This window comes from Mauremys mutica, chromosome 2 (assembly GCF_020497125.1).
Source record: "Mauremys mutica isolate MM-2020 ecotype Southern chromosome 2, ASM2049712v1, whole genome shotgun sequence".
Taxonomy (NCBI): domain Eukaryota; kingdom Metazoa; phylum Chordata; order Testudines; family Geoemydidae; genus Mauremys; species Mauremys mutica.
Window position 1 is genome coordinate 261,419,446 of NC_059073.1, and position 11,810 is coordinate 261,431,255.

The following is an 11,810-nucleotide window of genomic DNA, read 5'->3' on the forward strand; positions in this document are numbered from 1 at the left end:
TAGAAATTCTCAGAAAAACTCAGATGCATCTTTTATAATGCAAAATGTTAGGCAACCCAAATATAACCCCCCTATAATTTAACAAAACATACCTTTTTATTAATGTATTTTGGGACAAGTCCTGAAGTTTCAAGGAGATATTTGTTTCCTTGTCTTGTGTCAACACAAATAGGTTGAGGCTTCTTAGCCACTCCCATGATAACATTTGCTGCATTTGTATTTATGAAATTCTTTTTACTTTGAATTCCCAAAAGTGGGTGATCTTTCACATGTGGCACTGATGGTATTGTTAGTAACCTCTTTCTTCCTTCATCTCTTTTTCCTGTGGAATTAAGCATATGAACATCCTTGTAGCTAGTATAAAGCACTAAGTCATTTTTCAATGTTAGCATTCTCAGGTATCTCAAGTGGGAGAAACAACTAAAACTGAAAGAAAAAAATGTACAGAATTATTCTGAAATGAAAATCAACTAGGTTAACAACATAAGAATGGCTTGGGGAACTACTGTAATGAAAAACTACTTAAAGTTAGTTGGACCAAAAACCTACAGAAAATCTACATGGCTTCTGATCAGGTTTTACACTGTAAAATCCATTTAAAAGTACTATCGTGTAAGACTTGATCCATATTTTTTCTGCTAGCTGTCGGAGAATTATACTACTTAACTTATGTTTTATCATCATCAAAGAAATATTTTTTAAATGTGTATAATATTTTATAAAATTAAACGTGTGCATTACTTTACATGGAAGAGAAAAATTAAATGTTTATACTTAGGTATTTTAGCTCTCTTTAATACATTTTGTCTTTTTAAAAATAAATTACTCAAATGGTCTCATTTTGCTCTTCATTTCATCTACCTTCCTATCTCCTCTGTTCCTCTATCTGCTCCTAAACCCATGCAAATGCTTGCCTGATCCTCCTCTCTCCCTACACATTCTGCTCACGCTTTTGGCTTCCTTCTCCCCTGAACATGCTGTCAAGTTGTCTCATTCTCTCTCTCACGGAAAGACGCCGGCAGTTCTAGTCCTACTGGAAGCTTCCGTCACTGAAGGTAGCTTCTGTTTCCTCTCCTCCTCCTGTATGATAGCAGCCCACTAGTGAAAGCTGTAGTGATGATTCATCCTCTTTGTTTTCAGCTGCTTTTACAACTGCAGAGGCAGCTGGAAACAAGGAGAAGATGCAGTACCAAATAATCAACCAGCTTTCTGTGAGCCACCAGTAAGCGTTCAGTGGGCCATTAGTGGGCCACAGACCAGAGTCTGAGAACTAGTAAAAGTATGTTTCTGTACAATGGATTATGTAGTAAAAGGCTAACAGTGAAAGCAGCTTTTGTAAAACTGTTGGGAGGTACTGTCATTCAAGAGAGCAACTATTTTATTTGTAATCCCTTCAATTCTTGACATATTACATTTAGGCACTACACCACATACGGTACATACTGTCTTTGTAATTCTGCTTCTTTCAATTGATCATTACACAGGATTCTCACTCTTGAGTCTCATACATTTAGATGGAGACTGACTGGGAATTCTCAAAACTAAGGAGTTTTTGAGGGTTGCACCTTTATCACACCCATCCAGCAATGCCATGAGGCAGAACGCTCTTCTCCAGCAGCACGAGTGATACAACACAGCGGAGCACTCAACTGTCATTCCTTTTTTGAGCAAAAAGATGAAACATTCAACTAAGTACATCCATACAGGTAAAAATCCTGGGAGATTATAGCAGTAAAGAAGCAGAATTACAATGTAAGTGATTTTTCCTTCTTTAAAGATACCATCATCCAGGATTCTCACTTTCAGTGTACATAGCTTGAGGGATGTCCTTTCCACTAAAAAAATCAGTAATACAACCTGCATCCGACAGTGATGAAAATATCAATCCATATTAAATAAACAACTAGTAAGGGTTCTTTCCTTTCTTTCCTTTTTTTAAATAAGGGAAAGGAAGGATCAGGCAACTCCAAAGAAAATCAGCCTAAAAACCAAAGATCTTCCAGACTGAATCCAATAAAAAGAAAATTTGCCAACCTAAACACGGGGTAGCACAAAAGACACAAAACTTCTAAACAGTGGGAGAGTTCACACCCCTTTACTTCAGAGGTATAGGCCTGGGAAGCCAATGAAGGATTTACTGGAAGTGGAAGGTTACAAGAAACATAAGCTACATAAACGCAAGCCAGGAGGGTCATGTAGCTATCTGCATTTGTCTACGTTTAAAACATCCCTGAGGTTCATAGCAAAAGCTGCTTGCTCTATTTCTGATAGTGTAAGAGAGGATGTGACCTTCTAAGTATCAGCTATCTCATACTAATAAGAGATGGTAATAATTAGGGCCCTACCAAATTCACAGTCCATTTTGGTCAATTTCATGGTCATAGGATTTTAAAAAATTATAAATTTCACGATTTCACATATTTAAATCTGAAATTTCATGGTGGTGTAACCATAGGGGTTTTGACTAAAAAGGGTGTTAGGCAGGGGGTTGCAAGGTTAGGTCTTGGTATTGCCACCCTTACTCCTGCTCCGCTGCTGCTGGAGGCGCTGCCTTCAGAGCTGGGCAGCCGGAGAGCAGCAACTGCTGGCAGGAGCCCAGCTCTGAACACCACTGCCAAGAGCAGCGCAGAAGTAAGGATGGCATGGTATGGTATTGCAACCCTGACTTCTGCGCTGCTGCCTTCAGAGCTGGGCCCTCGGTCAGCAGCCGCCACTCCTCAGCTGTCCAGCTCTGGAGGCAGCAGCGCAGAAGTAAGGATGGCAAGGTCTGGTATTGCCACCCTTACTTCTGTGCTGCTGCTAGTGTGGTGCTGCCTTCAGAGCTGGGTGCCTGGCCAGCAGCTGCCACTCTCCAGCCACCTAGCTCTGAAGGCATTGCAGAAGTAAAGGTGGCAGTACTATGACCCCCCCTACAATAACCGTGCAAACCCCCATAACTCTCTTTTGGATCAGGACTTCCTGTTTTAGAAACGCAGTTTTCACCCATGAAACCAGTATAGCAGTAGTTCTCAAACTTTTTTTTCCGCGGACCACTTGAAAATTGCTGCGGGTCTTGGTGGACCACTTAATGATTTTTCCAAATGTTGTTTGTACCATTAGCTAACTATTGTAGAGCGCTTTGGATAAAAGCGTTATATAAAAAAAACCCGTAGTAATAATAAACGTTTTATTGTTCTACAAATAAAAGCACACAACTCATATTTTAATATCAGTAGTCTTACCTTTCTAATGTGATGGATGTGCCCTCTCTCCCCCACCGTGGCAGCCCCCGAGCTGGGGCTGGGAAGGAGGAGGGGTTTTGCCTTCTCCCCCACTGTGGCAGCCCCCAAGCTGGGGCTGGGAAGGAGGGAGGTCTCTCCCTCTCTCCTCCACCCTTCATTTTCTTGTGTGCAGCCGCCCAGGCACGCACCTTAGAGGAAACTATCTGCGGACCACCTGAATGGAGCTCATGGACCACAGTTTGAGAACCTCTGCTTAATAGTATAAAGGTAAAAGTACACAAAAGACCAGATTTCATGGTCTATGATGAGTTTTTCATAGCCATGAATTTGGTAGGGCCCTAGTAATAGGCAGTCCTTAATCATGTCCTCTTTTAATAACAATACCCAAGAAACTGTTGGGAAAAAAACCAAGAGTTTGGATGGACCTCCACTGTTTCAGCTCTGCTCTACACAAAATCCCAAGGATGTGTTGATGTTGAACTTTGGGAGAAGCATCTCACCAAGACCAGCACTCAGGCCTGGTGAAGCTGTGGCACTTATTAAACACTGAAAATGTATACGTATTCAAACTCTACTGTCTGTTTCACCTTCTTTTATCTGTCAAGATATGTCACTGGACCTTGCTGTAGTCTTTCAGGGGGTCTCTGTTGCTCCCTGACTGGCTTTCTTTGGTTAGCCCCCAGTCAGGACAGTTTTTGGCCTCTGGCCTCTAATTCGGCCTAGTTGTCTGCTTCAGTCCCTATGGGCTGCATTTTCAGAGGCAGCACAGTAGAGGGGTGTGACCCCTTTATTGTCCCAGGCCTTTCTGCCTCCTTTCCCTCTTTGAGTTCTCTCCTTTTACAGCAGGCCTTGTTTCTCCTATTGGTTGCAGCTGAGGGTCTGCGTCCATGATTGGCAGTTGTGGCAGCTGCTTGGAGGTGTGGCGATGCTGCTTGCCTGTAGGCAGGAGTGGCTCCCCTCCCCTTCTTCCTTTGTTCAGTATGGGGTTTGTAGACCCCATTACAAGGTACTTTCTATGTTCCCTGCTGCTATAGCAGCCAAGTGATTCCTAATAATTAATTTATTTATTCTCATAACATGCCTGTGCTGAGTATCTACAACTTTTACTGAAGTCAATGGCAGCTGGAGGTCTTCCAACACCTCTGAAAATCAAGCCTCCCATGAGGCTTTATGGAAATATGCTTAGAATGTGTTTTATGCTACATATACCATGTAACATATCTCTAAGGTTATGATCTACTGAATGTATTAATCCTATTTGTATGCATGTATCATTTTTGTATTTGAAATTATGAATGTTATGAATGTTGGCTGTGTACTGGCTTGATTTCTAAACAACCTTAGTAGAGCATTTGGTCAGTTCCTGGAGAAAGGAATGTTGAAATTAAGTACCTAATCAAGAAACACTTAAAGGACAATGGATCTTGGAATGCTCCAATCCACATAAAAAGTCTATTTGAGGACGTTCAAGGTAGCATGTAAACAATGGATGCTACCTGTAAAAACTGTGAGTCATGCATGGACATGACTTGCCCAGGCGACTCCTAAACTCCATCTTGGAGCTGGACTTTGCATAGGAGTGAGGAGGGGGTCTCCACCCACAAGAGAAAGTCTATTTAAACCCCTGGGAGACCCTTCCATTTTGTCTTCAGCTGGCTAAAGAGAAAGCATCTCCACCCCCCAGGATACTTGGAAGAAACTAGAACAAAGGGCAGTGACTGCAAGGGGTGTGAGTGATTGCTGGACCCAGGCTAAAAGGAGATTAGTCTGTAAAAGGGAGCATTCTGGAACCGGTGAGGATCTTATCTGTATTCAGTTTGATTAGACATAGATTTGCACATTTTATTTTATTTTGCTTGGTAACTTACTTTGTTCTGTCTGTTACTACTTCGAACCACTTTAATCCTACTTTCTGTATTTAATAAAATCACTTTTTACTTATTAATTAACTCAGAGTATGTATTAATACCTAGGGGAGCAAACAACTGTGCATATCTCTCTATCAGTGTTATAGAGGGTGAACAATTTATGAGTTTACCCTGTATAAGCTTTATACAGGGTAAAATGGATTTATTTGGGTTTAGACCCCATTGGGAGTTGGGCATCTGAGTGTTAAAGACAGAAACACTTCTGTTAGCTGCTTTCAGGTAAACCTGCAGTTTTGGGGCAAGTAATTCAGACCCTGGGTCTTTGTTGGAGCAGACGGAAGTGTCTGGCTCAGCTGGAGTCCTGAGCTGGCAGGGAAAGCAGGGGTAGAAGTAGTCTTGGCACATCGGGTGGCAGCTCCCAAGAGGGTTTCTGTGATCCAACCCATCACACTATGAATGAAGGATACCTAGTTTGTCTGAAGACCACAATCAGACAAAAGAAGAAGGTGATCAAGGGGGTTGTGTGGCACCACACCTTTCTTATAAATGCTTATGGTAGACTCCTACCAATAAACCCTGCTGCTCATGCTCCTGGGGCTTCACTCTATTTTTAGCACATTAGCTCAATGAAAGCTAGCACAAATATATTTCCTTGAGCTGGGAATCATACCCCCAGCTTGTAGACACACCCTAAGGTATAAATGCACTGGTGCCTAACAAAGATGCTGAAAAATTCTGAGGCCATGACATATCAATCCCTGGGAAGGGGGTGCCTGAGTTACACTGCAGCACTGAAATACTGTCATACCCCAGGGTGCAGGCAATTTGACCTAGTGGTTGGAACAGGAGTCTGGTCTAGTGATCGGAGCAAAACCAGAGGGCAGGAGATGAGCCATTAGTCAAAACCAAAAGTCAGGAGTTCTGAGGAAGGTAGGGACCAGGGCTGGAGCAGGAGCAAGTGCTGGTACAGGAAGTAGATCTGGCGCAAATGCAGACATGAAACACGCTGAACAGCCTCAGTGCTGTTATTGCTACAAAGGCTTGAATGGTGAGCTGTTGACCCTTCTGGCCAATCAGGGAACACAGTCACTTGGAGAGGGTTTATTGGACCCAGTCAAGTTCATTGGGTTGCTAGGCAACCGCACGCAGAGCCAGATGAGTTCTTGACAAATACTGAGCCTCAGCAGGGGCTCTGTTGTGTTGTGGTTATTCAGAAGCACTGATACACTGACACCCCAAAGAGATACCAAAGCATTTGGACCCCTATGGAGCCCTGAAGCACCAAACTCAAATAGTGACTGTTCTGAAGAGCTGATTCAACATGCTTTCATACGGCATCAAAGTGTCAAGTCTCAGTAAGATAGGTGCACTAGAGCTATTCTGAAGTGCTTAAACAATAAGAGATCACAGTCATACTGAAGTGCTAATCCTTAAAAAAAGGCATCAGGGCCTGCCCTGAAGTACAGGTACACCTACACCTGCTCTAAGGCCTATCCTGAGGCATCATTGTGCCAAAATGCCAAGGTTCTGAGCTCTGAGGCATTGAACTTGTCAGGTGCTGTTGCAATGAGCTCCAACATTCCAATGTACTGAACTCTGATGCACCACGCTCTACTAAAGCTGTGCCAAGTTTTATTGTGAGGCTTTACAGTTGGTTGCTGCACTGAAGCCATTTCCAGATGCCTTGAGGTCACCAATGCCTACTCTGAGGGTCTGAGGGCCAAACTTCTGAGTCATCAAACTCCCAAGCTGCATTTTCAGCCTCACAGCTATTTTCAATGCCAAAGTTTCCCCTAGGCTCTGGGCAGGTCCAGGTGCTGGGCTACCATATTGTTCCCAGACACAATTGTTTACTGTACACTGAACATTTTCACTTCTCAGGGCTTGACATCCAGTCATCCATTCTGACAGTGACACACTTACAGCAGTCTGGTTGCACTGAGAATGATGTCTCTGCAGATTAACTGTCCTGGTACAACCGGTCAGGAAAGTGGAGACTAAAATTGCCAAATCCCTCTAACAAGGATAGGGGTGTGTGTACAAAGCCAGACTGCTGGCAAAAAAAACCCTCTCAAAGTTGAATATCCCACTTATTGATGGCTTAGTGGGATGCAACACTCCAAAATGTTTTGCGTATTCCAAGACAGTCTCACACTACAGGTTTGAGATCCAAAAGCAAGTATCAAAGAGTAAAAATCCTGTGGTGATAGTATCCTTAAGAAAATCATACATACTTTCCCCAGCTCTCTCTTCAAGTTTTAAAATCATTGGGTTGAGACAACTTCAATATGTAATTTCCTGGCTCTTGTGAATAACTGTTTTTAACTTTCTAATTTGTATTATTTGATTTAAAATTTTCATATTAATGACCTAAAATGGCTGATGTATAATCTAAATTAAATATTTACATAAAACACATCATCAACCTTAAAATCACACTTGTTAGAATTTTTTAACCTACTATTGTTATAACTAATATCTCAGATTACTGTAACCAAGAAATTAATTATTTTTCTCTATTTTCAGTTTGCCTTGTGCATTTGATAGTGCTCTTTATATAACCACTTGTACTGTTTTCCAGTCAGCTAGTTAGTCACTTTCCCTTGGTGTTTGTTAATGACTTTTACATAGCAAAAGAAGGGAGAAAAAACATTAAAAAAACCAACAGAACAATGATTATTAAACCACAAATACTGGTGAGAACACAAGGGCAGTCATAGCATATAGAACTAGTTTAAACTTTAAAAATACGACTAGATTTCAGGTTAATGGGTTCATTTTCAATACTGATACAAATCCTAAAAATACAAGAAACATATGTTATTTTTCACATATTTATGCCAAAAACATACTGTCTGGTAGCTTTGGTTCCTTTGAATGTTTCAGAAGAAAGTTTTTTGGAGATGGTACTTCATTTTTTGCTGGTCCCATAGTTTTCCATGGAGCTCTATTTTCTTCTATTTCATGTTTCACGGATGGTCTAAATGTTGATATATATCTTTAATGTTGAAAAAATAACCAGAAAGTAGTTAGAAGTCAGAAAGTATTTATTTATATATATAAATACCTCTGCCCCAATATAATGTAACCCGATATAAGACAAATTTGGATATAACGTGGTAAAGCAGTGCTCCGGGGGGGTGGGACTGCGCACTCCAGTGGATCAAAGCAAGTTCGATATAACACGGTTTCACCTATAACGTGGTAAGATTTTTTGGCTCCCGAGGACAGCGCTATATTGGGGTAGAGGTGTATATATATATTGCTGTCTTTGTCTATAGTTAATATTCAAATAAATGTTGTGGCTCCACAAAAATACTTTGGGTACTGCATACAAAAAGTAAGACATTATAGCAACATTTTTATGAGATTAAAGCATAATTTTGCATTATACACATTGCTTGGTCTTCTTTTCAAATCATCTGCATCTTAAAATGACATTTTCTTGTGGGTCTTCAATCCAGCAGGATTAGCACATCAACTTCATTATACTTTGTTCAAAGATCATTCAAAATATGCATACAAGGTTTCTGAATGAAGACTTCAACTACATTCATGGGACTTTCCAGAGTTGAGCATATACAGTATAGGAAGAGAGCAAGCCACAATATACAATACATACTTTACATAGCATTCCTCCAAAAGAGGCAGCTTCTGCCAATGGACAGAGTAAAGAACCATATTAATTGTTATTATTATTAATAATTATTATTATTGGTACTGCTGTAGCACCTAGGGGCAATAGTTATAGACCAGAACCCCACTGTACTAGGCACTGTACAAATGTTTTTAGATTATATTGCAATCACTTATATTGAGGCCAAAAACTTACTATTTTTCAAAAATGGATTAGACATTTATATTGATTATGACAGCATCTATAGTTACATTAGATAAGATAAAATTATATTATAAAGGTATACACAGCCTCATGCTTCAGAACATATGTTAACCACTTACTGATAGGGATTATGTAAAAACTTCTCCTGGGTGTGTTATTTCGTAATTGTCCACTGGCTGCAGGGTTTCTTTCACCATCTGAAGCATCTGGTATTGGCTAATGTCAGAGTCTAGACTTAGGCCTGGTCTACACTAGGACTTTAATTTGAATTTAGCAGCGTTAATTCGAACTAACCGCTCAACTTAGGGTATGTCTACATTACTCACCAATGTAGACCAGGCCTAAAAGGAACATTGGTTGGAGGCCAGTACAAGAAGTTCTATGTTCCAATATCATATACTTCTTATATGGCATAGGGCTGATCCTGAACGACTGAAATCAATGGCAATTTTGTCACTGGCTTCAGTGAGTGCAGATTTAAGACTAAGAGCCCAGGCATGGAAGAATTTATACACTATATGTCCATAATTCTGGACATGATATCTGTAATGCAATAAGGTTGCTCTCCTTGAGAATGGCATCCTAACTTACTTTGTTCAAAGGGGTGCTTACTTGTGTGACAAAAACTTGAAAGGAACAATAATAACAACAAAAAAAGACATGTGGATTTATGGGTACATCTATCTGTTGTCAAGATATGGATCCCTAGTAGTATCAAATTGTAGTACCCCAAAATGTCTGTTGTTAATAATCATACATAATAATAACATTGAGATTAAAACTGGAATGTATCAAAGTCATAGAACAAACTGTGCAATCCTCCCAAATGGCTAAACCCTAAGCTGTTACCCAACAATATGTGATGCATTTTCAAGTATGGTAAAGGCAAAAAAAGAAAATATATATAGTACAACCTAGTTAATCAAAAAAAGAACAGAAGGAATTACTTTGGTTAAACAGGTTCAGCTGAATGGGAGTCATGGTAGCAGCATTAACGAAAATGTGCACAGAAGTAAAGGTGTTGCAAGTGCCAGACAGATCATGTCTTTTTATTACAGTCTTTAGATGCCGGTGATCTAAAAGACAGGGAATCACCTTCAGGTTAACAGGGAGATTGGGATTCAAGAAATTTCACATAAATAGTACTGTACTGTACTATTTTGTTTTGCCTGAAAAATACTTTGATTGTGTGACTTATTCTGGAATACTGTACAGCTGTCTTCTAGGTACAATCAGATCATGAATAAAAGTGAATGGACAGAACAGCTTGCAACTACCATGGCTCAAAGCTTGTAAAACCAGAGGGAGAGAGCGAGAGAGAGAGAATGCTATTAGAATTAAGGTGAATTTCCATTTCCTTCCTGTAGTGGTTCCCTATGGTTCTGAGCACTTAAATAAGAAATGCCTAGCATTTCCCTAAGTTGATGAAAGGATTTTTCTGAATTGTTGGGTTTTTCATTTAAGAATCTGCTTTCCTTCTTCAATCATTCAAGCTAAGCTACTGAGGTCCAGAAATTGAGGTTATGGTCTCTTAGCTCTGGGTAGGAGATGCTTCCTTCTCATACGATTTTAACTGGAGAACAAAAAAAGAAATGTAGAGCTTTTGACATGTATGAGGAGAAGGGTCTTAGGATAGCTTCTCTCCTTGACTATTCTTATATCATATCATTGGATTTCCCCCTCTTCCTTCCCAAATGTGAATCAGACAAGTCCCTTTTAATGTGCTAAATGTTTTGTGTAACTTACAAGACAAAGTGAAGGAAATAATTTTTCAGTTATGGAGGATGCAGACAATGGGTTAATGAGGGTAGCAATGCAACAGAATTTAAATTAAAAGCTTGTTGGGTCAGGAAACACCTTCCTCTCTATTTTGTATAATGTCAAGAGCATTCATAGAATATCAGGGCTAGAAGGGACCTTTGGTGATCACCTAGTCCAACCTGCAGCAAGACAAATCCCCAGACAGTTTTTTTTAACCCCAGTTCCCTAAATGGCCCTCTCAGTGATTGAACTCACAACTCTGGTTTTAGAAGGCCAATGCTCAAACCACTGAGCTATTCCTCCTCCTGAGAGCTATATTGTTGGTGTACATTAAATAATAAATAATGAAAAGATGAACAGGCCTACAACATGCTCCATTTTTCATATATAAATGGTGCAGAACCCAGCAATGTGACAAATTAGCAATGTGGACACCTTAATTGGGTAAAGTCTGGACATCTTTGTCCTGTTAACTCATTAACACTTCCATTTATTTTATAAAAGGAGTGTGCAAAAGGTTGTATTAAATTTGGTTTGTTTTTTATATAATAATATAATGGTTAGTAACAAGCCATAGCAAGTGTCTTGTCTGGGTATATATTTACAGCTTCGCCATATCAATTCCCCAGGTGAGCTAATAAAAACTGGAGAGTATTAGACAAAGTCACAGAACAAACTGATTCTTTCTTACCCACGTACCTTGGTAGTTTGATTGGCTTCTCCTCCACCCGCGGTAGGAGATTATATATGCTCTCTTGGGCGCACAGCGCTGTCATCCTTGGCTTGATGGGGCCCTAGGGATAATACATTTACATTGTATGCACTGTTGAGGAATCTGCCATGTTTGCTCCCTCTCTTTTTTCTCTGTCATTTTCTCAATCCCTCTTTATCTGCCTCCCTTTCTCCATCTCGTTTTTCCACCCCCCCGCTACTCCCCCCTTTTCTCTTCCACCACTCTTTCTTTTCAGCCCTCCTCTTCCCCTGCCTCATCCTTTCTCTCCTGCGACCCTCTCCCACACCATCTCCCGCTCTTCATTCCTCCTCCTCTCCAGCACACTATTCCCCCTCATTCGCCTCCTATCCCCATCACCCCTCGCTTCCCTCCAACCCGTCCCGTGG

General features: G+C 40.6%; 1 protein-coding gene across 3 annotated transcripts in view; it reads right to left on the reverse strand.

The window, feature by feature from the left end:
• ENKUR (enkurin, TRPC channel interacting protein) overlaps positions 1-11,810 on the reverse strand; it is a 30,406-nt gene that overhangs the window by 18,276 nt on the left and 320 nt on the right. For 2 of the 3 annotated variants that reach the window (XM_045003700.1, XM_045003702.1), the window contains exons 1-3: positions 11,391-11,506; positions 7,942-8,087; positions 93-322 (exon numbers count right to left, since the gene is read on the reverse strand). In XM_045003700.1, the coding sequence (XP_044859635.1) occupies positions 93-322; positions 7,942-8,087; positions 11,391-11,467 (453 nt within the window). In that variant the 5' untranslated portion in view covers positions 11,468-11,506. Of the gene's footprint in view, positions 1-92; positions 323-7,941; positions 8,088-11,390; positions 11,507-11,810 lie in introns of those variants that run through there. The other variant, XM_045003701.1, reaches the window with a different exon arrangement.